Here is a 25,920-nt window from a genome sequence, read left to right as displayed (position 1 = left end):
ATTATATACCATATTCCTCCTCGTCTCCACCATTTTTTTTTTTTTTTGGCAACTACCAATTTATTTCAATTGATAAAATTCACTACTTCAATGCATATCAAGAATATAATGCCTGAGTTGAGCTTGAAGTGCCAAGTGTTGACAAGGAGAAAATTCTGAGCAAAATGAATTAGCTTTTGATCATCAAAAGTTGAGAATGAAGCATTCAGGTTTGCTGTAACATGTGGGTATGCCCTTTTTTTTTTTTTTTTTTTTTTTAATTTATATTTTATTTTAAGTTGTTGCTTCTATATTTTTTTTTCTTATGAAGTAACTATTATAAAACTACGTCCTTTTCTTGAGATAATATTTTCATAAAAGATAACAAGGACAACTTCTCTTTAAGACATTTTATTCAGTAGTTAGAGAGCATGCATAAGGAAACTCCAACATTCATCTGCTCCTAATTTTCTTCACATTGTTTGAAATTCAAATTCTAAAGAGAGTTGCTCGACTTAGGTAATCTTATTGGACATCCTTCACCAAAGCATGATACTCTATTATATTTTGATTCCATGCAAGTCGACTTCATGCGATTTTTTAATAGACACTCATTACTCCACCCAAGATTCTAGACTCTTCCCCGACTTCGTGGCCACAGAGACTGACTGCTGAATAGCGGGATTATTAGTTCACAATATTAAAACGATAAAGTCGTCATCCCCAATTCTCCTCTCAAACCGTCCGACCAACACGAAAACCCAGATCGTACGAGATACTCAAAATCCAACGGATGAGAAATCAAGTCCCCGATGCGTATCATGCACCACCAAAGTCGCGCACGAATAGTAAACAGCAAAGCAGCCATTTTCTTTGACAAAAATAAAAAAAATAAAATAAAACACAACAATTTCGTCATTGCTGGCGAGCGGCGACTCCACCGCCACCTTCGAGTCCCCTATAAAACTACCACCCACTTTGTACACAGACAACATTCTGCGCCAAATTCTGATTGCCAAAAACAAAACAAAAATCACTGCAGAGGACCAAAAATGGCGTACAAGTACGATTTCTCATCTTTCTAGGCCTTTCTTTTTTCTGGGTTCATCTGAATTTCTTTTTTTTTTTTTTTTTTACTGTTTCTATAATTAATCCAAGATTTTTTTTGTTTCTGGGTGTTGCAGGCATGAGGAACTTCCTCCACAGTTGGATTCCACTTCCTCCCCACCTCCTCTCTTTGACGGCACTACAAGGTTTCCCTCTTTCCTCCACTTTTTTGGTCTGAAATGATTGATTACAAATCCCATTTGCTGAACTGATAAATTCAAATACTAACCATATATTGATCATACATTGACGACATAAAATACTGAAAACTGATTGTTTTGGCAATTAAAATTTGTAGTGTGATCATTTCAGCCAATTTCTCGTAGATAAAACACATTTTTCTGGCTGTTTTCGCCTTGTTTCTCGTCCGAATTTCAAGTTTGGTCACCTTGTTTTTCATTTTTCTCAGTTGGTACTGTTGTTTTGGTCACTGAGTTTTGCTTTGTTCATTGATTACCATGTTTTGATGTGTATTGGTTGCTTTGTGTTTTGAAGGTTGTACGTAAATTACACATGTCCATTTGCACAACGGGTTTGGATCACTAGGAACTACAAGGTTTGTTCTCTTTTTTTTTTTTCACCATTTTTCTGCCTTTGGAGCTTCTGGCAATGATCCTGTTATAAGATAATTCAATTTGTTGTTTGAGAAATTGGCTAATATGATGAAATACAAATCCCAATTGCGGAAATGATTTTTTCGAGATTTTGTTTTTCTGTTGGCTATATTTGATGGATATGTCGTCGTTATTTGATTTTAATCATTTCATGAATTGGTAAATTGAGAATTAATCAGAACCCATGTCTTATTGTTTGTTTTTGTTGAAATTTTTGAGTTGCAGGGTTTGCAAGACAAGATTAAGTTAGTCGGTATAGATCTTGAAAACAGGCCTGATTGGTACAAGGAAAAGGTCTACCCTGGAAACAAGGTATAATTTTGAACAAAAATTTGTGTTCTTTCTTCTTTGCTGCCATTGATTATCTGTGGAAAATTTGGTGAAGCTGGATAAATCTCTTGATTGATTATTTTTATAGGTGCCGTCTCTGGAGCACAATGGAAAAGTCATTGGAGAGAGTCTTGACCTGATCAAATACCTCGAAAACAACTTCGAAGGGCCTTCACTTGTCCCCAATGTAAGATATCCAGAATTTGATTGTGCCTCAAGTAACATGCCTTTGTCTCTCACAAATTTGACCAGAGTGATGCTGCGAAATTGTTTTTAGGACAACCCTGAGAGAAAAAAGTTTGGCAAAGAATTATTAACTTATGTCGATACCTTCGTGGGGTCCTTGTTTCGCTCATTGAAAGGAGACACGGTAAAAGCAGCTGGTAAGACTTGGAAGATTCTCCCGTTAGTGACTGTTTTAGTTGATGAATTGACACTGACTGAATATGGTTATCTACATCAGATGAGCAGTTTGATTACTTGGAAAATGCTCTTAAGAAATTTGACGATGGGCCGTATCTTCTGGGTCAGTTTAGTTTGGTAAGTTGAATGTACAATTTATCTACATGCCAATTAATGTTTTTGTATTTCTAATAAAATGAGCTAGTAGTAGCACATAAAGTGCATAAGTAATGGATAAGAATTCGTGATATTCAGGTGGACATAGCCTATATCCCGTTCGTTGAGCGGTTCCAAGCCTTCTTATCAGACGTATTCAAGTATGACATCACAGCTGGGAGGCCTAAACTAGCAGCATTCTTGGAGGTACATTAACAAGTCATAGAATTGTATATTTGAAAACAAACTTAAACGTTTCATGAGACTAAGGGCTGGTTTGGTATTGCTGTGCTTTGAAAGAAAGCTGTTTCTGCTGTGCTGTGAGAATAAGTAGCTGTGAAATAAAGCAGCAGAGTGTTTGGTAAACTTTTATGTAAAATAGATGTGAAAAAAAACTGGTTTTTCAAAGCTAGGTTTTGCAGCTTCTTGTTTTTGGTTTTTTTTCACCCAAAACTGTGAAAGAAAGCTGAAGCTGAATGTTTACCAAACACAAAAACAGCTCCCAGCTTTTTTTGATACCAGCTTTTTTCAGAATCACCTCAGTACCAAACCAGACCTAAGCTAACTGTTCAAGTGATTTCCGAGCAAGAACTCTAAGCAAAAGCACTCCGTTAACCACTATCTTAAAATCGGATTTGATAGAGGACGCGCTCCTCTGTAATATATCTCATAAAGATGGTGATTAGTATGGTTATATATCCTTGTGCAGGAAATCAACAAGATTGAGGCATACAAGGTAACCAAAGCTGATCCAAAGGAGATTGTTGCATTGTTCAAGAAGCACTTAGTGGTACATTCTCTTTTGCTGACCTAAATTACGAAATTTGTGCTCAGTCGTTCTTTATTCATTATGCTGGTTTGCTAACCTCTGCGGAATACTTTTCGTTACAGTAAACCTGTGAAATATTCTGCTGCGGACTCGGTATAAATAAGTGGCTGAGCCCATCAACAGATTGTTCGTCAGCCTATTTATGTATGCACATTATGTAGTCTTGTTATAGATACGGACCGGTGTGTATTTGGATATGTATAAGTGTCTTTGTTACATGAATAAAATTCGGGTCATCGGATTCTGTTCGGTGTTCGGTGTTCGGGTCTGGCCTCCCGTAATCTATCAACAATTTCTTCGGAAGAGGGAAGTTCTTTTGCAAAGCAAAGAACGACAATTACCAAACAATATAGTCCAAACCACGTTGGCCAAATGTTTATATATATTTTATAAGTCGAAGTTCACTATCTTTTTGTACACTACTCTCCAAATAAAACAAGGCAAAATGCTTCTAATATCATATCACGTCGTAATAAAAAATACATATGCTAATCTGAGATGGAAGAGATCAACAAATTGCATGTTCCAACCAAAAAAAATTATGATCAGAACGATGTTATGTTGTGTCATTATTCCATACAAATTATAATGGGTATATTTATTTGTTTATTTTATTACTGTACTATCAAAGTTGAAAAACTTGACACTCACTATATTAACCGGTGAAATAGTACAACATGTGCAAGTGTTCCCGCTACACAAAAATTTGTCCCAAGTAATTTACTAGTTTGGACTAAATGGCTTCCCTTATTGGTTAGGGAATCTAACTCGTTATCTTTTAGGGAAATTACTAAACTGAACTTACTAGTGCGGGTTAAATGGTTTTCCTTATTGTTCGGTAAAACTAACTCCTTATTTTTTTATGGAAATTACTAAGAGTTTGTTTGGCAAGTGCTTTTAAACAATTGAAAGTACTTTTAGATAAAATATTTTTCGAACCAAACATTAATAAAAATACAAGTTAATTATGGAAAAACACTTGAAGTAACAAGAAGCACGTGTGGAGCAAAAAATAATCAAGAAAATTATGGAGGTGACATGTGTACTTTTGGGTAAAAAGAACAAAATTACCCTCGGAGCACACCAGGATTCCCACGCGCATGCAATGGATAATAACGACTCAATCAAGGAAGAGTCAAAGGTGGTCGAAATGGTATTTATTCAAAACATTCTCATCACTCCTCATCAAATCTTTACTCAAAAGGTAACTCCGAATTTTCCTATTCAATTTGGGATTAATTGTCAAGTTAATTGCAAGAAACTCACAATTTGACTATATGAGGCCGACCCTTATTCTCCAAATATGGCCGCTCACTCCCTATGAATAGCCATGCTTTCTCACTAAAATGCTAGTTCATTCTCTCCCAAAAAATTCCTAAACACTTTCTCACTAAAATTCTAACTTTGGCATCGAAAATTCTTCGGCCAAAGCCTCCCTCCCCCCCCCCCCCCCAAAACAAAAATCATCGTGGACGTGTGAGGCTTTTGACCTTAATCTTAGGTTTATATTTCGTAGGTGCATTTTCATCAAAGGAGAATGCGGCTGAAATTTGCATCCACAAATTGGTGCTTTCATTGAGAGTTTGATTCACACGCTCGAAGAAGACTCTCACATTCAAAGTTTCTCATTTCTCATTCGTTCGTAAATTTTTCATACTTTCTTATTCCTAATTTTTTTTAGTTCTTTGAATAGAGGTAAGGGAAAAAAAATACAATGACGGGAAATTCGAAAACTACAATGAAAGGAACTTCCTACTTTCAAAGATCTGGATCGAATGATGAAGGACGAGACATAGCCCCACCATGATGATCCACAAGGCTCAACACGATGGCAAGAGGAACAACTTTGCCACCATAGAGCACCACCACTATAGCAGCCACGAAGACGACCGTGGCAGTGGCGAGTGGGTTAGCTCTATGAAAGCAAGCCCACAGAAAGTAGGGAGCAGTTACATTAGTAGCCCAAGCTGCAAGGCAGCCGAGCCAGGCCTGTCATGGCCGATCCAAGTCGCTACCCCAGTAGTGCAAGCCCAAGGCACATCGCATGCCTAATCTGCGCCAACGATCCTCTCAACCCAAGCCGCCACCCAGCAGCACAGATCCAACCCACTCCCGTGGCCTCTTTGGTGATCCCGATTGGTTCGACCGTCATGCCTTTAGATTTTTGGACTAACAATTAAACCAGGGGCATTTTCACCCCGAGTTTCTACGGATTTGACCTATCCCGGCTCAAATTTTGCACTCGGAGTCCACTACATTTCTACCACTTATGGTGAAACCTACCATCCAAGCCCTTCTATTTCGCATGGCGAACAACACTTATCCCGACAAGTTATAGAGTTGACAAGCGCCTTTGCGCAGCAGACGACCTTAGTGAATCAGCTTTTGCAGGGTACCGAGGTGCAGCGTGCCTCAGACGAGGTGTCTGGAAGTAGGATAAGGGTAGACGATGAACCTCTCTAGCAGCGTCCCGTCAAGCAGCCCCTCAGCCAGCCACGAACAGAGCTTTCTGGCAGTTTACACTCCCACTTGGGTCATTGGGATAACGTATACTCTCGCCTTAGTGCGCAGAGGAGTGTGTACTCCCAATCAAGCCCACAGATTAGGATATGTTCACGGTTGAGGCCACACTTCGATTATCAACATGGACAACCTTCTAGGGGAAATGTTCATTCACAGTTAGGCCCGTAAGGAGCATTCTCTACCTCACATAGGAGTAGGCAGCACGACGAACGGAGAAAAATAGTCACTCAATTCAGTTCAAGTTTAACCGGCAACCTGTGAACAGCCCACTCGCTTGCCAAGAATGTGCCACCTGCACTGTAGCCACAACATAGACAGGGCAAATATAGGGAAAATCGTCCTAGACCAACATGTCATGATCGGGGGCAGCTGAAATTTCCACTGCCTAGCAGAGGCAAATTCAAGAAGAAGTTGAAAGGCTCATGACCGAACGATTGTGCAATTTCCAGCATAACGAGGCGCTTCGATGAGACATGACCAACATAAGCAAGTCATCATTCACGGATGAGATCAAGCGGACATATCCACCTCGTAGGTTCACTATGCCTCCTTTCACTTTGTACAAGGGAGACGAAGATCCGGATCGGCATCTCAAGCATTAATGCAGTACCATGATCCTCTATAGAAACAATGATGTGTTTATATGCAAAATTTTTGCCACAACTCTACAAAGCGAGGTGCAAGACTGGTTCCACACCCTGCCGTCACAGTCGATCTAGAGTTTCAACAAATTTTTCTTGGTTTTCATTAAGGAGTATTCGTCTAACTGCTCAATCAAAATGATGTTCGACCATCTCTTCAGCATCGTAAAAGACCCTTGGGAGACAATTCATAACTATGTCAAGAGGTTCAAAGCGGAAAAGACCAAGATTGTTGGCTGCAACGAAGACATAACAACAACAACATTTAGAAATAGGTTTCTCACTGAACACCCTTTATTCAAAGAATTAATCATGGGAGAATAACTAACCCTGGCAGCTTCATATGCTTTGGTGGAGAAGCACATACTATGGGACAAGGCTAAGCAGTCTAGCACAAACGAGTAAAAAAAGAAGTGCATGGAACATTCCCCGACTATAGAAGACTCAGCGCTCGAAACATTCGCCAAGTTCACAATTTCAATCGCCTAGATTCTTTGTAAGCTCAAGAACGAACCTTGGTTCGAACTGCTGCCACCCATGAATGGCAATCTTACCAGGCAAGATCATACAATGTATTGCGTATTACATTAAGGACCAGGCCATATTACTAACTATTGCCTGAAGTGGAAGCAGCACCTTGAGAAGCTGACAAATGAGGGTCGGTGCGACGAGTATCTTGACAGGTCAACGTTACGACCTATAGAAATAGCGGAAGCCAACACTAAACCCTCATCAAAGGCAATGCGAATTAATATCATCTTTGCTAGGTCTGAGCACTTTCAGGTTATGGGCAACTTTGAAAGAAGGAAACATCTGACTTTCATCAAGTAGTAACATGATGGAATGCTGGGGAAAATCTCCATCACCCCTGAACCCGTTCAGGCTTTTCCAAATAAGTTCGAAGTCTCAAGTAGCTCAACGAACAAGACCTTGTAAACCGAGGATTATCCAGTTTGTTATGTAACTTCTACCTTTCAGCACAGTTGATCCATTTCTTTATTCTCAATCAAGATTCAAGAAGTTATGCATAAGCCTGGCGTAGCTGTTGTCTACAACAACTGCTCAAACCCCTATATGGGTCTGCTTTCTAGTGCAAGAGGATAAATTAATTGCTCTGCAATGCGAGAGGGTAAACTAATTCCCCGACATCTATCTGGGTTTGCTCTCCAGTATGAGATGATAAACTAATTGCTCTCCAATGCGAGAGGGTAAACTAATTCCTAGACACCCATCTGGGTCTGCTTTCTAGTGTGAGAGGATAAACTAATTGCTCTCTAGTGCGAGAAGACCACATAGCTCAAAAGATCGAATACTTGAAGACCAACTAAGCATCAAATGGTCAAGGGGTAACAACCACTTTGCATCAACAATTTGCTCATCTGACACTTTATCTTCAACAGCTTCGATCTTGGCAGCTTCATCCTTGATTGCTCTATCTACGGCAGTTGAGAAATCAAACTCAAGCAATTTCCTCATTCTTGGCAAGCAACCCAGACGTGGCAGACCAAACCGTAGTCCATGCCACACCATTTCCTCGGCCCATGCCTAGCTAGCCATTGGCTTCAGTCTAGCTGAGTAGCACAAGTTGTGGCCCCTGGCACAACATTTCCTCGATCCATGCCAAGCCGACTTCTGGCCCTGTGCCGCACGACCCAGACAGCTACCCTGCGACATCACCACCAAGAAGAAGACAAAGAAATTTTTTTATTACATTGGTGCAATGCGAAGAAGACAAAGAAATTAACGAAAGATGGTTCTTTGCACGGGCAAACAAAGAAGAGTGCTAGAGGAGGGGGAACAAATATCCTCTAGCTTTCTCTCTTTCTTGTAGGAATCCATAATTGCCCTCCGAAGTTGATTTACTTAAGGTAGACTTAAATAGGCTTTGGAGGTGATTTATTTCCCTTTCCTAGAAGAATCTAATTCTAAGTCCAAGTGGGAATTTGCATCAAAGTTGGAGATCTCTACACCTGCTGCCTTTTCATGTGAGCATCCCAGCAGGTGTAGGGGCATTTGTGGAGCAAAAAATAATCAAGAAAATTATAGAGGCGACACGTGTACTTTTGGGTTAAAAGGACAAAATTACCTTCGAGGCACACCGAGATTCCCACGCACATGTAACGCACAATAATGGCTCAATCAAGGAAGAGCCAAAGGTGATCAAAATGGTATTTATTCAAAACCCTCTCATCACTCCTCATCAAATCCTCACTAAAAAGGTAACTCTCAATTTTCCTATTCAATTTGGGATTAATTGCCAAGTTAATTGCCAAGTTAATTGCAAGATATCATTTCACATAATATCTTGCAATTACACTCACAATTTGACTATATGTGGCCAGCCCCTATTCTGCAAATAGGGTCGGCCACTCCCCTATAAATAGCCATGCTTTCCCACTAAAATGCTAGTTCATTCTCTCCCTAAAAATTCCTATACACTTTCTCTCTCAAATTCTAACTTTGGCATCGGAGATTCTTCGGCCAAAGCCCCACACCCACATTCATCATGGGCGAGTGAGGCTTTTGGCCTTAATCTTAGGTTTTATTATTTTGCAGATGCATTTTTGTCAAAAGAGAAGACAGTGGAAATTTGCATCCACAACACGTAACGTGTGCTTTTAGCATGAAGCACTTCAAGTGCTTTAAAACCAAAAACATTTTCTCTAAAAGTGCCTTCAATCATATAAAAAGACTTACCAAACGAACCCTAAATCGATTTTTCTAATTAAAATAGATTTAACACATATGTGACCTGCTCTCCAAGTAACAACAAATCAATCCCTTCCCTCCCTTCCTATGTATACCCACTTAACCCTTTTCATATTCTTTCGTCTCTCTCAAAAGAAAACTACAAAAGCTAGCAAAACCATGTCTTCTTTTGAAGTAGGGCTTAATCATGCAAATGAAAAGGCAGAGGCATCTGTTATCTTTACGGTGATGTCTGGTAGAGTCCCCGGTGTCAGTATGTATGTTAGTCTACTGATCCGGGGACTAGTGACAATGTCAATGAAGATCTCCTAGCAGCATCTAAGGCCGAGGTAGACACCATGACGAAAGTGACTATTAGTCCTGACGATCACCAAAAGTGTTCTATATGCTTGGAAGAGTTGGAGGTTGATGAGTCGATGTTATACTTTATATTTTGTCCTAATTTTATTATTAATTTATTTGTTATTTTGTGAGAATTTTGATACTTTGCACTATATTTCCAATATAGGACATTCAAATTCCTCTAGAGCAAAACGTGATCAAACGGACAAACCTTGAAGTGTTTCAAATTGGAGGACGCTCGTGAGTCCCTAGCTTCTTTGTGTCCAAAATTTGGCTTTTTCTTATTTTTTGGTGATGAAATAAAGAAGTAGTGCACAATGCTGGAAAGTGACGTTTTTGCGCTTAATTGTGCTTTTTGGAGCCCAAGATGACTTATGTTGGGTTCATGTCCTTCTTATTTTCAGAAGAACACTTCTCTAGAAGGCCACAAACCCAACAATGGTCATCTTGGGCTCCAAAAATCTCAATTAAGCCCAAAAATGTCACTTTCCAGCATTGCGCATTGCTTCTTTATTTCATTCCCAGAAAAAGCCAAGGGAATCACGAGCGTCCTTCAATTTGAAACACTTCAAAGTTCGTCCGTTTGATCATGTTTTGCTCTAGAGGAAGTCAAATGTCCTATATTGGAAATATAATGCAAAATATCAAAACTAAGATTATGACAAAATATATAATATAATATCAACTCATTAGAGGTGCCAAAGCCACCGTGATGCCTTGTGACTTTACGCACGGTGGTTTTCACTCGCTTTGTCTCCAGGACTGGCTGCCCGAAAATGCTTTGCAGGTTTTCGTTAAGCTGATCATCCCTAATGACAATGAAGACGAAGACAACGACTAAGACTAATTGCATTAAAGCAAAACATGAATCGCATTAGATTATTCTGCATGTACAATTTCATTTTATTCATAACACAAAATTATGTTTGTTGCCTTTGTTCAAAAAGAAAAAAAAAAATATGTTTGTTGCCTTTTGTGCCACAATATATATATCCATATTTCTCAAGGTGTGACTTGCAATTTTTTTTGTAAAATTCAAGAACACGTATTAACAAAATATATTACTTCTTTAGAAATTATTTTTAGTTAAAAGCACTTCTACTAAAATGCTTCTATCTAGAGCTACATCGAAATTTAAATAGAAAAGCAAGTTTATTTGAGAAAGTACTTTAAACGCTTCTTGAAAACACGTGCTTCTTTCGTAAGCATTTCAAGTATTTTTCCTTTTACTTTTACTTTTTAATTCAAGCACTTTAAAAATGTTTTTGGTTATTTTAAAAGCATTCCAAATAGGTTCATAAACCCTGAGGACTAATTAAAATGAAAAGATTAGTCCAACCACATTGGCTTAAGTTGTAAATGAACCACTCTATATGTAGATTATAAGTTCTTTTTCCTTCCTTAATTACTCCCCTCCAAGGCAAATTGCTTCTAATTAATTAATCACCCACAAATGAAATTTTGAGATGGATCCATTGCTTCGACATCTCCTTTTCCCATGTTAAACTTCTAACAATTTATTTGTGCTGATTTACAAGTTTTTCATCTTTGTAATTGGGCATGAAAATTGTTATTTTGTATGGAAACACACACATTGACACGCATATATTAATCATATATGATTTTCTACCCTAAAGCTTTTATGTATCCTTCTCTTTCAAGTTTTTGAAAAATTTAACAACGAAGCATATGTATTTGCCACAGTAAGTTCAAAGTTCAAAGTTCAAAATTTAACAACGAAATATAGTGCTCTTGGACGACCACAGTAAGTTCAAAGTTCGTTTTTCATTTGAATTTTATAAGTGTGGTTTTTGTTGGAGCTTTTCCAATTAAGGTTGTAAGGTTGTTCAAGAATCAAAGTTAGGATTAGGATTGTAATATCTGATTAATTAATACTTAAGTCTATAGACATGGGAACCTCCATCATACATCCTCCTACATTCATTACTAATTACTAATGACTCGGTCACCCAGATAATTCGGAACACAGGGTGACCGAGTCATTTCACACCCAAATTCTTCTGTTTCATTGCACTTGTGGATCAATTATCCCTTTTTTTTTTGTTTCTGGAATTTCACCTGTAGAATTTAAATTAATTTTTTTAATTGAAGATTTTTCGATTCTGCTTAGATTGGTTGGTCTTGAATTTGGTGAGGTTCAGGATTCGCTTGACTTTTGATGAAGTTGTGTGGTAATCTATGGTGTTTGAGGAAAATTAGGGTTAGGGTTTGTGCGAATTCGCAGTGCAGATGTTTGATTTTTGTTTTTGCTTTGAGTGTGTAATGTAGCGGAAGGTTTAAATTTCTGAGTTTGGTTGTAAAGAAAATGAGAGCTATGGGCAGTAGAATTGAAAATCTTAGAGAAGCATGTTGTTGTCCTTGATGAGTAAGCGCTCGTTGGAGGCTGATTCCAGGTCTGTAGAGTTTATTGGTTATTTTCTATTAAGTTTCTGAATTCACAATGCTGGAAAAGTGCAGCCTTTATGTTTGGTCTTTCTTTCCCCCTACGGTTTAATGCTCGTAAATGATATACTCATGGCATATATATACACACACCCTTTGAATTGTTATATTTTGAGTTGAAGAGATTAATAGACAATATGATCTCGACATGGACACCTTCGGCATGTACAAAGATATAGAGAGTACTTCAATATCTACAAGGTAATTTCGTTCTTTGTGGGCATCTTGTGGCATTGAAATGCCTTTGTAACTGTTTTAACATTCATTCAAGTCTCATGTGATCAACTAACTCTGAATTCAATAAGTAGAGATGTGGAAAAGACATCGTTTTTACTTTAAACTGATGTTATCTGTGTGTTTGTAATGGGATTTATTATTTACTAAAATTTTTGCAAGGAGGAAGATGTGATTTTTAATTAACTTTACGCTTTATAGAGAAGTAGAGTGACATGGTGTATGATCCTAAGGTTACAGTTTTGTAATAGTTTAAAGACATGGAAGCTTGCACATTCTATTGCTAGGACTTCCTTCTGTTGAAATAGTATTCCCGTTGAAATAAACAGAGTCAAGGGACTAAATTAAGGAAATATTGACTGTTCAGTTTAGTGATATATTTATGGTATCAGGAGGAGGAAGAGGAAAGATCAAATAAGTGGAAGTACTTCCTTGAAAGTGTAGAGAAATCTTCTCAATCGTGCACTCCTGAGAATTCAGATAAAGAGGAATTGCAGGCTGAAGCTACTGAGCAGAAAGCAAAGACAGTTTGTGAGAGTGGTGAGGAAGGGAATGATACAATTAGTAAAAAAACTGCTTCTGATCTTTCATCAGAAAGAGATCCAGAAAAGGAGCTTAAACTTTTAGAACAAACAGAGACATCTGAGGTCCAAACGTGGACTCTTATTAGATCATCTCTTAGTTCCATTGAAAATATGATGAGCGTTCGTGTCAGGAAGGGAAGAAATATGAAAGATGAGCAGATAATCGTGGATAAGGACCATCTTCCATTCATAGAAGAAGCAGCTTCTTCACGAATGGCTTCCAAGGATGACTGTGAGGATAAAATTGGTCTTGACGATGCTTTTAATGAAAGTAAGAATGCCTTCAGTGCAGAAAATTCTGTAAGTGATAGGCACTCTGATGGTGAGAAAGTTGCTGGGACAGGAGAGGCTGTTGATGTTGGGATAGAGGAAGCTAGGGTTAATGGGGCCCCTCCAGAGCCCTTCTTTCCTGGGAAACTAGAACTCGAGTCCCTTGTTCATGGCGGATTGCCAAGGGATCTCAGGTGAGAGGTAAAACCGATGCTTTCAACTTGATTGATTTACCTAAATAACTTGTTTGAGAGGAAGTGCAGTGCTTTCTAAATCTTTCATTGTAGGTATGGCAAGCTTTTGTAGGTGTGAAGGCCCGCCAGGTGGAGAAATATTACTAAGACTTGCTGGCTCAAGAAATAAATACTAGTGCAAGCATGGATAATGACAACTCATCTGGTGTTCCCAGAAAATGGAGAAGGCAGATTGAGAAGGTCATTAGATGCATGTGCCTTGGACTTTATGTTTCAATTCGTAGGTGCTACTTCTTTTGCTTTGCATTGCAATCTGGGTTTCTCCCTGAACTAAATGTTATCATTTTATTGCAGGACATACCATGTACATTTCCAGGGTGTCCTGCATTGAACGAGAATGGTTGGAATTTGCTGAGGCGTTTACTTTTAGCTTATGTTCGTCATAACCCTTCTGTTGGGTATTGCCAGGTAATTGGGGCAATTCATCAGACTTTCTATTTTGCATTTGTTTGAATGGATGGAAAGTCCTTTTTGGCCTAGTGCCCCCACTCCCAAAGGATAAATTAACTTCTAAATCCCAATGGAAACACTAATTAAACTGTAAAGAATCTTTGCAAGAGATCAGTCCCATTTAGTGGTTGGCCTTAGATTCCTTTTTTATTAGACTTACCTGTAAACTCTATAGAGGAACACATCAGTTCAATTCTCATTTCCTTTATTTTTGTTGATAAAACAATTTGTTTTCAAGGGCTTACATATATTCTTATTTCTTAGTTAAATTGGTTTTATGCTGGCCTTCCGTTAAGTACAACTCGAGCAACTAATACAATGACCTGCATTCACTTTTTGTCAGACATGATAAGTATCGTAGCTATTACTGTTTTTGTCAATATTATTATTACTTCGGTACTAAAATATATGCAGGCAATGAATTTCTTTGCAGGGTTATTGTTACTTCTGAGGCCTGAGGAAAATGCCTTTTGGTAGGCTTTCAGAGCTTATATCCCCGATCTCTACCAACCGTTTTTTTTTTTTTTTTTTTTTATTTTTTAATTTTTTTTCCTAATAAAATGGATGCTCTCTAGTAACTTCTTCATTGTGGATTGGCTATCTATGGAACATAGCATGCTTTTATTTCTGTTTTACAACAACAACAACAACAACAAAGCCTTATCCCACTAAGTGGGGTCGGCTGTATAAATCCTGTTTTTATTTCTGTTTTGATTATGCAAATTTGTGTTGAAAGAGTTGTAGATATTGGCTAAAGGAAATAATCTATGTGAACACTACATCATCTCAATTCTTTACCAATTTGTATACAGGTGTTCTATGATAATCTGTCTCACTTTTTAAATTGTTTCGTTTGTTTCTTATAGGACTTTGGTTGGTATAATTCATGACTACTTTGATGGCTACTATACTGAGGAAATGACAGAATCTCAGGTGTGTTGTCACGGTTTAGAGTTTTTGAGCAAAAATATATATGATTCCATTCCGATTCACCAATTTATTTTATCACACTTCCAACAGTTGTAGTACTTATGGAGGATTCAGTTATGACTAATCTTCATGAAAAGTAATTATTCTGTTTTATCAGGTGGACCAACTAGTGTTTGAGGAATTGGTGGGAGAAAAATTTCAAAAATTGGGTATGTGAACTTCTAATAATCATCTTAGTAATCTTAATTTTGGGGCGTTTACCTTATATGAAGCAGCATTTTTCTCATTCCCTCTATGCTTGTGGCAGTGAATCATCTGGATTTCTTAGGAGTCTAGGTGGGATGGATCATTGGACCTTGGTTCCTTTCCATATTTGTGAATATGATTCCTTGGGAAAGTGGTAAGATTTATGTGGCATGTACCTTGTGGTGTTTAAAAACTTTGAAGAACTGTTCTCTTTAGTTCTCAGTTTCAAGAACGAGTTGAAATCATGCTGAAATCATGTTGTTCTAAAATATCTACCTTCTTGTTGCTTCCTTTGATTTTCAGTTATTTGAGTTTGGGATGTGCTTCTGTTTGAAGGAAATCGTGTTATGCTGTTTTGAACAGCACTAGCATTGATGAAGTTATATGGTACTCTGCCGCAATTCTACTAACGCTAAATTCAGAAGATATGATTTTGTTGCATTTTCAATCTATCCCTAGGAATGCCATTTTACTATTTATATGTTCCTGCAGGGCCAGCGTTAGTTACCACTAAGGATGCAGGAGATGCTATTACTTTATTGCAGTCTCTTGCTGGCTCAACATTTGATAGCAGCCAACTTGTTTTGACTGCTTGAATGGGTTTTTTGGCTATAACTGAAAGTAGATTGAAAGAGTTGAGAGATGAGCACCGGCCAGCCGTATTAGCAATAGTTGAGGAAAGATTTAAACAGGGTCAGGCTTGGAAGGATTCCAAAGGACTCTCATCCAAGCTGTATAGTTATAAGCGAGATCCTAGCATAATAGAAGAGAGGTCCTACTGAAGAAGGAAGTACAGATGGAGATGTATCTCGCTCGAAATATGGCTCTTGTAATCTGGATCAATTCCTTAGTGGCCTAACTGTATCAGAAGTAGATTCTTTACCAGATATTCAGGATCAGGTTGCTTTCTCTTTGCTTCTTTACCTAAAACTATTCTTTGATGTGCATTAGATTTTAACGTCTGTCAAGTGTCTTATTGAAACCAAGCATTTTTATTTTTATTTTTGTTGTGTATGGTGGGGGCTTTGCTTTGTGAGCGCTATTTTGAGATGTGGGTGTGATGTTTGCTTTAGTTAACTACTTTCCAGACATGCTTATAGTTTCTCTCGTTGGAGGCGTCTCATCCTTTCCATTTTATAATTTAATTGGCCAGACTGCACTTTTTGTTTATAGGTCATCGTATTGGTTTTCCACTTGTAATTTGTTGAAAGATATATATAGGCTACCACTGTGCTACTCCTTTTTTAAGTTTCAATGATTGACAGCTTTTGTGCAGGTCGATTGGTTGAAGGTTGAGGTATGCAGGGTGCTGGAGGAGAAAAGATCTGCTTTACTTAGGTGACCCGCTACTTTAGGAGTTTAAAATTCTGCAGTTTTGGGGGGGTATTTTCCTGTCATTTTTAAGAATCTCACATCATGTTTGACTTTTTTGTTGCCGTTGTTTTCTTTCACTAATTGCATTTCTTTCCTTTTGCCATCGTCATTGTGAAACTTCAAGGGATTAGTCTCATGCATAGTTCTCTAAATTACTCGTTTTATAATAGACAACTGGCAATTAGTGAAATTTTCAATTTGCCTTTTTCCTGGAATATTGTGATCTTATTTTTATAACTTCTGAAATAATGATTAAAGTGCTCATCGTGGCTCCTGTTCTTTCCAGGGCTGAGGAGTTAGAGACAGCACTTATGGAGATAGTCGAGCTCGATAATCGACGAGAATTAAGTGCAAGGGTAATTCTACTGTTGATTTAGCTTACTGTTCTTCTAGTATTATGTTTTCCTGATGTTCCATGTCGAAGAAATCTGTTATGTTAGCCTATGACGAAATCTGTCCAATTATTGATCTAAAGATGGTGCTGTTTTACAGTATCTTTAGTTAAACCCCTTCCTCCAGGAGTTCAAAACTTCTTGATGAATAGGCATTTAGGATCAGTCAACACAATACACTTGAAGTTGTTTCGCTATCTTCAATCATGTACTCTATAATATATTGGTGTGAAGTCTATGCTAGTTTCTACTGATTATGTTCTGGAGCGACAGATGAATTGTTGGGTTATCTTCAATCTTCTGAATTTATATTATTCGAAAGGGTTAGGTTCAACAGTAATGATGAATTGTGGTGTTTAGACTTTCTGTTACCAATGTGAGGGAGGTTGCATCTTGTTTTTTTATTACCTCACCTTAAACAACCTTGTGTGTACTCATCCCTAAACATAGAATAGAAGCGATAAGGAGTTGTATTTTATTTTTTCCACATCAAACAACTTTGTGTCAATCCTAACCGTAGAAGCGATCGCATCCAGAACCTCAAGATTGTGTCAGAAAAGAAATAGGGGGAGATCTGGATTCTAAACCTAGTGAAAATGCTTTTAAAGTTTGTCTTACTACAAAAAAAAGTGCTTTCATATTCTCCTTGAGATGGTATTTAGCACCTGCTCATAGTCCTGCAGGTTGAGCAGTTGGAGCAAGAGGTGGCTGAGCTACGGCAAGCCCTTGCGGATAAGACAGAGCAAGGGACTGCAATGCTTAAGGTTTAAATTAACTCGTTTTGTCATTTGATGGGGGGAGAGCAGAGGGAAGATGATCACTTGGTTTTTTTCCTGTCCAGGTCTTGATGTGGATGGAGGAAGAGCAAAAGGTTACTGAAGATGCCCGACTAAGAGCCGAGCAAGAAGCAGCTGCTCAGAAAAGTGAGTTAATGTGCTTCAGGTACCTTTATTTTCCTTGACGTCCTGATATATTAGTGTGCTTATGGGATGCATCTTATATCAATGTATTTTAGATTGGGATGCCTATTTGAAGCCATCTCCTAACATTTTGGAAGCTTTCTTGCTCTTAGTTGGAAAAAATATTACCTAGAAGACAATGTTGGTCGTTTTCTAGCATTCCTTGCAGCTATTCATTAAAGGAAATTGTGCCCAGTTTTTTAATTAATTCTCGGATCATGCACCATCTCATTATCCTCTTAGCTTTCTAAGAAACCCATATATTCTTGTATAATGCATCACAGTAAAGAAAATGGCTGAATGAGAAAGTTGAATGTTAATTTCTTGGCAGGTTGTTTCATTTTCTTTTCTTCGGAAACTCCAGATCTCATAATCTGAATGTCATTTGTTTTCCATCTTTTAGAACATGAATATATCTATTTCTCAACAGAGTAGCGTATATGCAGGAAAAATATGACAAAGCTATGTCTTCACGTACTGAGATGGAAAAGAGAGTAAAAGTAGCGGAGTCGATGTTGGAGGCTACATTGCAATATGAATCTGGTCAAGCCAAAGCGCTTTCTCCAAGGTACATGAAAATATCTGTTTCTAGAATGAGCTATATGATGGTTTTTTGGTATGCTATAGAGTCCCAGCTGTTGTATATGTTCATTCATAATCCCTTTTCCGGTTTAACAATGAAAACACTCCATCATCTGTTTCGGTTTAACAATGAAAATTTGCAATCCGTCATCTCTTCCATCACTCTTAGTACAGTATTGGTTTTGTATACGCATACATTTGTCTAAGTAATATAACTAATTCATTGGTTGTGCTACTGGGCCATATATTTCTCTGACAGTACCTTATCAAGCTAAAGTGGTTCGTGGGGCTGGGAACAGACAGGGAAACACCACAAAAAAGATGGGCATTCTATCATTTGGACTTGGTTGGCGTGACAGAAATAAGGTATATAGTTTTACATTTTCTGTATTGATCGCTGGTGCCCGTTATGTTCATACCAAGACATAGTTGAGCTGAGGTTCTTTTAATCTTAACCCGGTGCATGCTTCTAAACCCATTTTGATTTCTGTTTGTAACCCCTCCCCCTCTTTTTTTTACAGGGATCCACTGACCTGAAATCACCGAATCAACAGAGAGAACCGAGCAGTCCAAAGGAGAAAACTGGCGAGGAAGGGAAAGACCAGGTAGCAGAAAAGTGATGGATACCCCCTTCATTGCCATGAAACAGAGATTGAAGCAGCTGCTGCCTATGCACGTCTTTGTTTGCTTTCGTCTTTGTATTTATATACTGGTGGCTGAGGGAAGCCATCCATCAATCTGTAGACTTGTCAATTTTCAGCAGCGGGTTCAGTTCACCCCTAGACGGTCAGAATGTAAAGCATATTAGTTCTTTGTTTAATAGTCATTTGTTTACAATAATGACGTTCAAAATCAGTTTTGGCCTCTGTTAATGATATCATCTTCATTACCAGCAAGTAGGAACATTCTTTCTTTTGTTTATTGGATTCAGAAAACCGGATAAGAATAACTGTAATTCCCGGCTCTCCCCCATTAATGGGTCGGAGCCGGAGATGATGAAGCCATTTCTGTATGCACTGCCTCGACTACATTCTCTGTATGCACTGCCTCGACCACATTATCCGTATGCACTGCCTCGACCACATTCTCTGTATTCTCTGTATGCACTGCCTCGACCACATTATCCGTATGCACTGCCTCGACCACATTCTCTGTATGCACTGCCTCGACTACATTCTCTGTATTCTCTCTAAACTTTTTGTATATGTCACTTCTGTAGAATTTAAGCGTTCTCATCAGCAAAATAAGTGAAGCGAGAGCTGAAACAAGTGTCGTTGCAGTCAAAACTGTAAACGACAGCTTATAACATCGAGTGCCAATACATGTTAGATCCTGGCCCTTGATCCTGTGCAGACCCAGCCTAGCAAGCTCCTTCCTTGCCTCTTTGTCATAGAGCATTCCGGTGACCCTCACATTGAGTAAATAACTCCCGAGGGGACTCGCCAAATGTCCACAATTGAAGAGGGTGGAGTAGTACTTCAACCCGAAAACTTCAGAAATGATTGCCAAAGCCAGTGGTAACTGAGCGCCGAGAGTAAACCCGATGATGACTGAAGCAATGTACAGGGAACCAGGGAATGCAAAAGCAATGAGAAGGTAGGCAATGCCTTCTAGTGTAAGAACAACAGTGAGCATAAGGGGTCTTGGGATTTTATACCTTGTCAGTAGGATTTCGGATACAAAACCAGAAAAGATTCGGCCGAAGAAGTTCCATATGCTGATGAGTGACACAAATGTGTTTATGGTCTGAGGTTTGTAACCCAAAGCTTCGCCGATTTGGCCAAGGTTGTCGGTAGCAGTGAAGCTCGATCCAAGTCCAAATAATGTTGCGATGAATATGAGTAGCATGTCAATGCTCAAGATTGCTTGTAAAATGGTGTAGTCTTCTCCTCTTGGTGGTTTCTTGAAAATGTTTGAGAAGAACGACGTACCTTTCGGCTTGATCTCTTGATCCAACTCTAGTTCTTGTGGTCCTTGATCTCGTTGTCCTTGTTCTTGTGTTTCCTCTAAGGCTATTCGACGGGGTTCTTGTTTCGTCAGTGTCCAGCTGACTAACTCCTCTCTGATGATAATCAAGAGAGGAATCAAAAGCAGGAAGCAAACCACCGCGGCAGTCGTAGCTTGGGCTACCCGGGGGAAGACAACCGATTTCTGAGTCAAAGTCATTGCCATGAGAAACAAGGCAAGAACAATCGACACGTACAGAAAGCGAAAAAACACTTTGTGTAGTCGTTTTTGTTGTTGATTTTCAACAGCTGCTGTGATTTTTATTGGACGAATCGTGCACAGAAACACAACTGAGATTGCAGCAGGGAGCCAACCGATGAGAAGAATCAGAGCTCTCTTGTCCTGAAATCCATACAATGCTAGATATATTTGGGTGATGATAGCCCCACTGAGGCCGATGTACCCTTTGAGGAGGCCAATCATGATGCCGCGGCTTTGTGGGAAGTTTTTGACGCAAGTAACCATAACTCCTGTGTTCACAAAGCTCAGAGAATTTGCTGCAATGTACATGTAGACACACATGTGCCAGATTTCCGGCTTCGCGATCTTTCCTCTGACGCCTAACCACATCATGAAGTAGCCGAAGAAGTTCATGGCAGCCCCAATGAGGAGCACAAGCCACGTTGGTGTTACCTCGGCTATTAAGCCAGCGAAAATGCCGATGTTGGCCCCAAGGTCTTTGAAGAACCCCAGCAGGTTGAGGGTTTCTTGGTCATAGCCAAAGGTGGTTTTGAGCTCTTTGGAATAGGTTCCAAACAGATAAATTGTACCTGAACCGGACATCACCATCAACGAAGCGAAAACGGAAAACCATCGGCTTTTTGCCGCGAAAAGTACGAAACTCGGTAGATTTCCGGTGCACCCAGTTGATGGTGTTGGTGGTGCCTCACTCATTTTAGTTAGCTCTCAGTTTTTGGTTTGGGAGGATTAGCAAATGGATTACATGTTTTACCATGAAAACATTATTTCTTGCTACCAAAAAAAGAAATAAAAATCAATATTCACTTGGAAAATTGTTTTTGTTTGGCATTTATATTTTTTCTTTATCGGAATTCTTAGGCATTATCCTTAAAAAAAAATTCTTAATAATTAGTTTTATCTTTTTACGTTTTTCTAACAAGATTTGGAGATTTTCTAGTATATTTCGGAGTTTTTACCGTTAGATTATTGGTCAAAGACCATGATCCAAATGCTAAAAATCCAAAAGTATAGGGTACCCTAGAGCACCATATAATTTTCGTCAAATTAGTTGCACATTTTCAGGAGCCTCAGAACCACCAAACTGCAGCAAAATCCCATACTCCAGAAAACAGCTAGTGCTAGATACAGTAAAATTAGGAAGTAAAATAAATAGTTTATTTCTCATGGTAAAGTATTTTTCCAAATGATAAGCATAATCATACGCAATACAGATAAATTTACAGTCTAACGAAGCATAAATCTTGTGTATTATTTATAAAACTTGCCTGGCACTCTAAGCCAAGTTCATCCATCCATTCACATATACAAACACTTCTCATTCCAAGCATCCACAGGCTTTTCATACGAACGAAAGAAAAAGTAATACAAAGCAATCTTGACAGGGTTTGGAAATTACACTTTACACAACACAGCAGAACTATACCCCAAAAAACTTGAAAAGAGGAGGTAGTATGAAACGAAACCTCGGGATCTACAGATATTTGAAGAATAAAGATGTAAAAATACAAATGAAAAATTACTGCAAGAAGGCACACAAATATATAATACGGAATTCCGGCTCTGTATATATTCAAGAAGAAAAAACAAAGAAGAGACTATTTTCTGATGATGACTGATGAGACACGAAATGGAGATGGGAAGAAACCTTCAGAATTAGGATCTGATGGCATGTTATCATCCACGATAAATATCAGTTCAGACTCCATACCGTAAGAGCATCTATCAGGTATTATCATAACATTGCGATGGTTGGCATGTCCACTACCACAATTGAGCTTCCTTTTCAATATCCCTCTTGGTTCTAGGGGGAGTACAAGGGGCAAGACGGGAGCCTTGGACTGGCTCTGTTTCATGGTCATACTCCTGTGAAGCAAGGTAAGTCAAAGCTGTGACGACATCAGCTATAACTGGCCGCATATTAGGCTTCTCCTGAACACACATTGCCGCAACTGCAAGAGCTTGGTACAACCCCCTTTGGGGATACTGACCCTCGAGCGTTGGGTCTGCCATTTGCGAAAGTTTCTTTCGGCCTTTAAATAAGGTTCTTGCCTGAAAAAACAAAGTAGTAACATGTGAGTGTTAAATATCAGAATAATTTCTGATTTGTAGAATTCTTTATTGATGGCCAGTCATTGATGGAGTTTTGAGCTCTCATTGTCCCACATCGGGAAACAACAATTTGTCAAAGGCCTATATAGCTCAAGTCCTTTTTATTAGGGATTGGATGTTGGACTATTTGGAATGAGAATTGAGGTTTGGGCCACTAATTGTGTGGATTAAGCTTGATGATTATACTATAATATTAATATAAATTAATCAAGACAAGGGCCTTGAGAAGAGTTTTAATTAAATTAATGAATTAGTTTTAATTAAATTAATAAAAAAACGTTTTGATTAATAGACACAACTCTATAGCTTCAGATACATCCAAAAGGTGTTTGAAGAGGTATGAAAGAGCCTATTTAATTGGAGTCCTCAGTTCCTTCAAAGATATCTTTTCTTCCTCTTTTTCTTCCGTACAAAATTCTTAGAGAGTAAATATACAAAGCAATTCGCTAGAATTCTATAATCCAGTGCGGGTTGTAGATTTATGGTGTTTGAAGAGGTATGAAAGAGCCTATATAACTGGAGTCCTCAGTTCCTTCAAATATATCTTTTCTTCCTCTTTTTCTTTCGTACAAAATTCTTAGAGAGTAAACATACAAAGCAATTCGCTAGAATTCTATAATCCAGTGCGGGTTGTAGATTTAGGTAATTGTATCTTGGTCGGGCAGACGTTGTAGAACCACAAGCACAAGAGTGGGACGAAAATACTGTTGGAATGACATAGCTTTTGTGTTAGCCTCTACCTTCGATTCATTCAAGTTAGTATTATTATAATCTTTGTATTTATTGTGTAATTGTATTCTGTATTGCAAGTAGTTTTGAATAATAAAGTATAAGTATTTTGATTCTGTATTTTTGTTATTTTGTTGTTTCTAAATTGTTCTCCAACAGTTATATTATTAAGAATACGAAAGAGCTAAAAAAAAAGGGAATATGAACGAGCTCAAAAGGCTTCATTACTTAAAAGAATATGAAACATGTAAACCGAACGGAATTTCTTACCCACGCAACCAAAATCTGTTCTCCTGCACCTCTGGTATTGTCAATCGCTGTCCTGCCTGTTATAATTTCCAAAAGAACTACGCCAAAGCTATAAACGTCTGATTTAAGAGTCAATTGCCCTGTCATTCCATACTCTGGAGCACAATATCCAATATTTATCGTAACCGTTATATTGTTATCCCCAACAGGCCCAAGTTTGGCTAAACCAAAATCAGACAGCTTTGGATGATACTCTTCACCGAGCATTATGTTGGAGCTTTTCAAATTTCTGTGTATAACAGGAGGACTTGCCTTGTCATGTAGATACTCCAATCCCTTCGCTGCCCCAGCGGCTATGTTCATTCGTGTATTCCAATCAAGTCCTCTCTTACCTGGTAACACATCTGCAAAAGAAGCTTATGAAACCAGTTCCACCGAAAAGCTAACTAATGAATCATTAAAGGTTAAGAAGCATCTGAAATTTGAAAGTTAATGCAAAAGGCTATAGACACCATGTAAATGGTCGTCTAATGACCCTAGGGGCATATATTCATAAACAAGAAGCCTTTGATCTCCATCCGCACAATAACCAATAAGATTAACAAGATTGGGGTGGTGAAGAAGACTCAACATCAACACTTCAACAAGGAATTCCCTGTTCCCTTGTAATCCATCACGATCAAGTTGTTTGATAGCTACTACCTACACCAAACACAACGATAAGTTTCAAATTCCTTGACCAACTACATCGAATGCATATTCGAACGTAAATCTCCTAGTGAGCTAGAATCTTCATCCCATGCTTTGCAATCTGTAGTCTATGAAGAAAATTTCAAAATGATCATTCCCCAATCCACCCCAACCCAAAAAAGGAAAAAAAAAAAAAAAAAAAATTCAAACAATCTACACACACGTATATGTGTAAAGCACTCGTAAAACATCTTCGGGCTGCATTTTTGTTTCATGATCAATGAAATAAAAAGACAACCATGACTAACCTGATTTGTACTTTTCAAACGTCCTTTGAATACTCGGCCAAATCGACCTCCACCCAAAAGACATTGTGGCCTGAAATTTCTAGTTGCAGCTGCCAATTCACGGAATACAAAAGTCTGTGCTGCAATGTGATCAGACCCTCCATCTTTTGGATCCTCCTTGACACTCAAAATGGAACTAGTCTTTGAAAAACCTAAAATCAAACATGGAAAAGAAGTGAGAACTTTTATTAGAAAAAAAGTAAGAGTGATTTCATTCACAATGGAGAAAATAACCAACCTAAATTGTAATAAAGACTGAGCGGGATTTTTCGGATGATGCCAAGCTAACCGAAAACAATCCTACGTGGCTATATGCAATACCAGGAGTAACAATGCTACAAAGATTCCTTCTTTACCAGTGCATTGTATGATGTGCCATCATAATTCATATTTAACTACAACAACAGTTCATACCCTATCAAATTCAATCCCAAAGTTATCTCAAATTTTGAAAAATTCTACTCAAAGGCACTAATCTGCATACTAAAATCTGAACAAAATAATACTTCACATGAAATATCTAATCTTCTGCAAAATTTAAAAGAAACCCAGATGGATAAAAACAATTACCAAGCCAGTAAATTCATCTGTTAATCACCAGCAGCACAGTTTGAGGTAAATTTAGATAAACCAGTAAGTACCTGAAGTGGGTTTGATCTGATCAAGTGGCTTATCCTGCAACTCAATCTTGTTCTTCCTTTTCTTCCTTGTTTTTGCTTTACTGTTGGAATTACCGGAACAGGGAATCATCATCCAACCCATGATTTATATTACCGTTTGAGAAGCCAAAGACTCAAAAAGAGAAAAAAGCAGCAGTTAGAAAAAGCAGTCTCCACAGAGACTCTTCAAACCTTCCCCAACTTCCCCTAAAGCAAAAACCCCACACGAGCTACTCACTCAGATAACGAGAGCTTGTAAATTTGTATATCGAAAAGCTGGAACTTATAAGTAAGCACATTTTTTTATTCCACCAATTCTGGTTTTTCTTTCTGCTTTTTTGGGTGTCATGAGATATATTTGAGAATCGGACACCAAATTTCGGTAAAATATTCGACCTGTTGTAAATCAGTGGATGTCCACTCAACCAAAAGAATAAAGATAGCTGTCAACCAAGTTGGTTTCAGTGCCTTCCAACCTTGGCCATCAAGTTTCTCCAATTATTTTGATTAACAAAACAAGTTGGTTTCTGTTATAAAATAAGGGGAGCACAAGACAGGG

General features: G+C 38.3%; 2 protein-coding genes and 2 pseudogenes across 2 annotated transcripts; 2 read left to right on the top strand and 2 right to left on the bottom strand.

The window, feature by feature from the left end:
* The first annotated feature begins 892 nt into the window (after positions 1–892).
* LOC137723427 (glutathione S-transferase L3-like) lies at positions 893–3,765 on the top strand. The gene is made up of 10 exons (XM_068462624.1): positions 893–1,042; positions 1,164–1,232; positions 1,582–1,642; positions 1,926–2,012; positions 2,119–2,217; positions 2,308–2,413; positions 2,494–2,570; positions 2,688–2,795; positions 3,298–3,378; positions 3,480–3,765. Exons 1-10 carry the CDS (start codon positions 1,032–1,034, stop codon positions 3,480–3,482), a joined length of 702 nt encoding a protein of 233 aa, XP_068318725.1. The 5' UTR covers positions 893–1,031; the 3' UTR covers positions 3,483–3,765.
* An 8,495-nt stretch (positions 3,766–12,260) lies between these two features.
* On the top strand, positions 12,261–19,228 carry LOC137723751 (uncharacterized; annotated as a pseudogene).
* Positions 19,229–19,342: 114 nt separating this feature from the next.
* On the bottom strand, positions 19,343–21,271 carry LOC137722008 (protein NUCLEAR FUSION DEFECTIVE 4-like). The gene has a single exon (XM_068461016.1). It carries the CDS (start codon positions 21,269–21,271, stop codon positions 19,343–19,345), a length of 1,929 nt encoding a protein of 642 aa, XP_068317117.1.
* A 691-nt stretch (positions 21,272–21,962) lies between these two features.
* On the bottom strand, positions 21,963–25,628 carry LOC137723365 (probable serine/threonine-protein kinase PBL7; annotated as a pseudogene).
* Positions 25,629–25,920: the final 292 nt, after the last annotated feature.

This window comes from Pyrus communis, chromosome 17, assembly GCF_963583255.1.
Source record: "Pyrus communis chromosome 17, drPyrComm1.1, whole genome shotgun sequence".
NCBI classification, from domain to species: domain Eukaryota; kingdom Viridiplantae; phylum Streptophyta; class Magnoliopsida; order Rosales; family Rosaceae; genus Pyrus; species Pyrus communis.
This window is presented reverse-complemented; position numbering and strand designations above follow the sequence as displayed.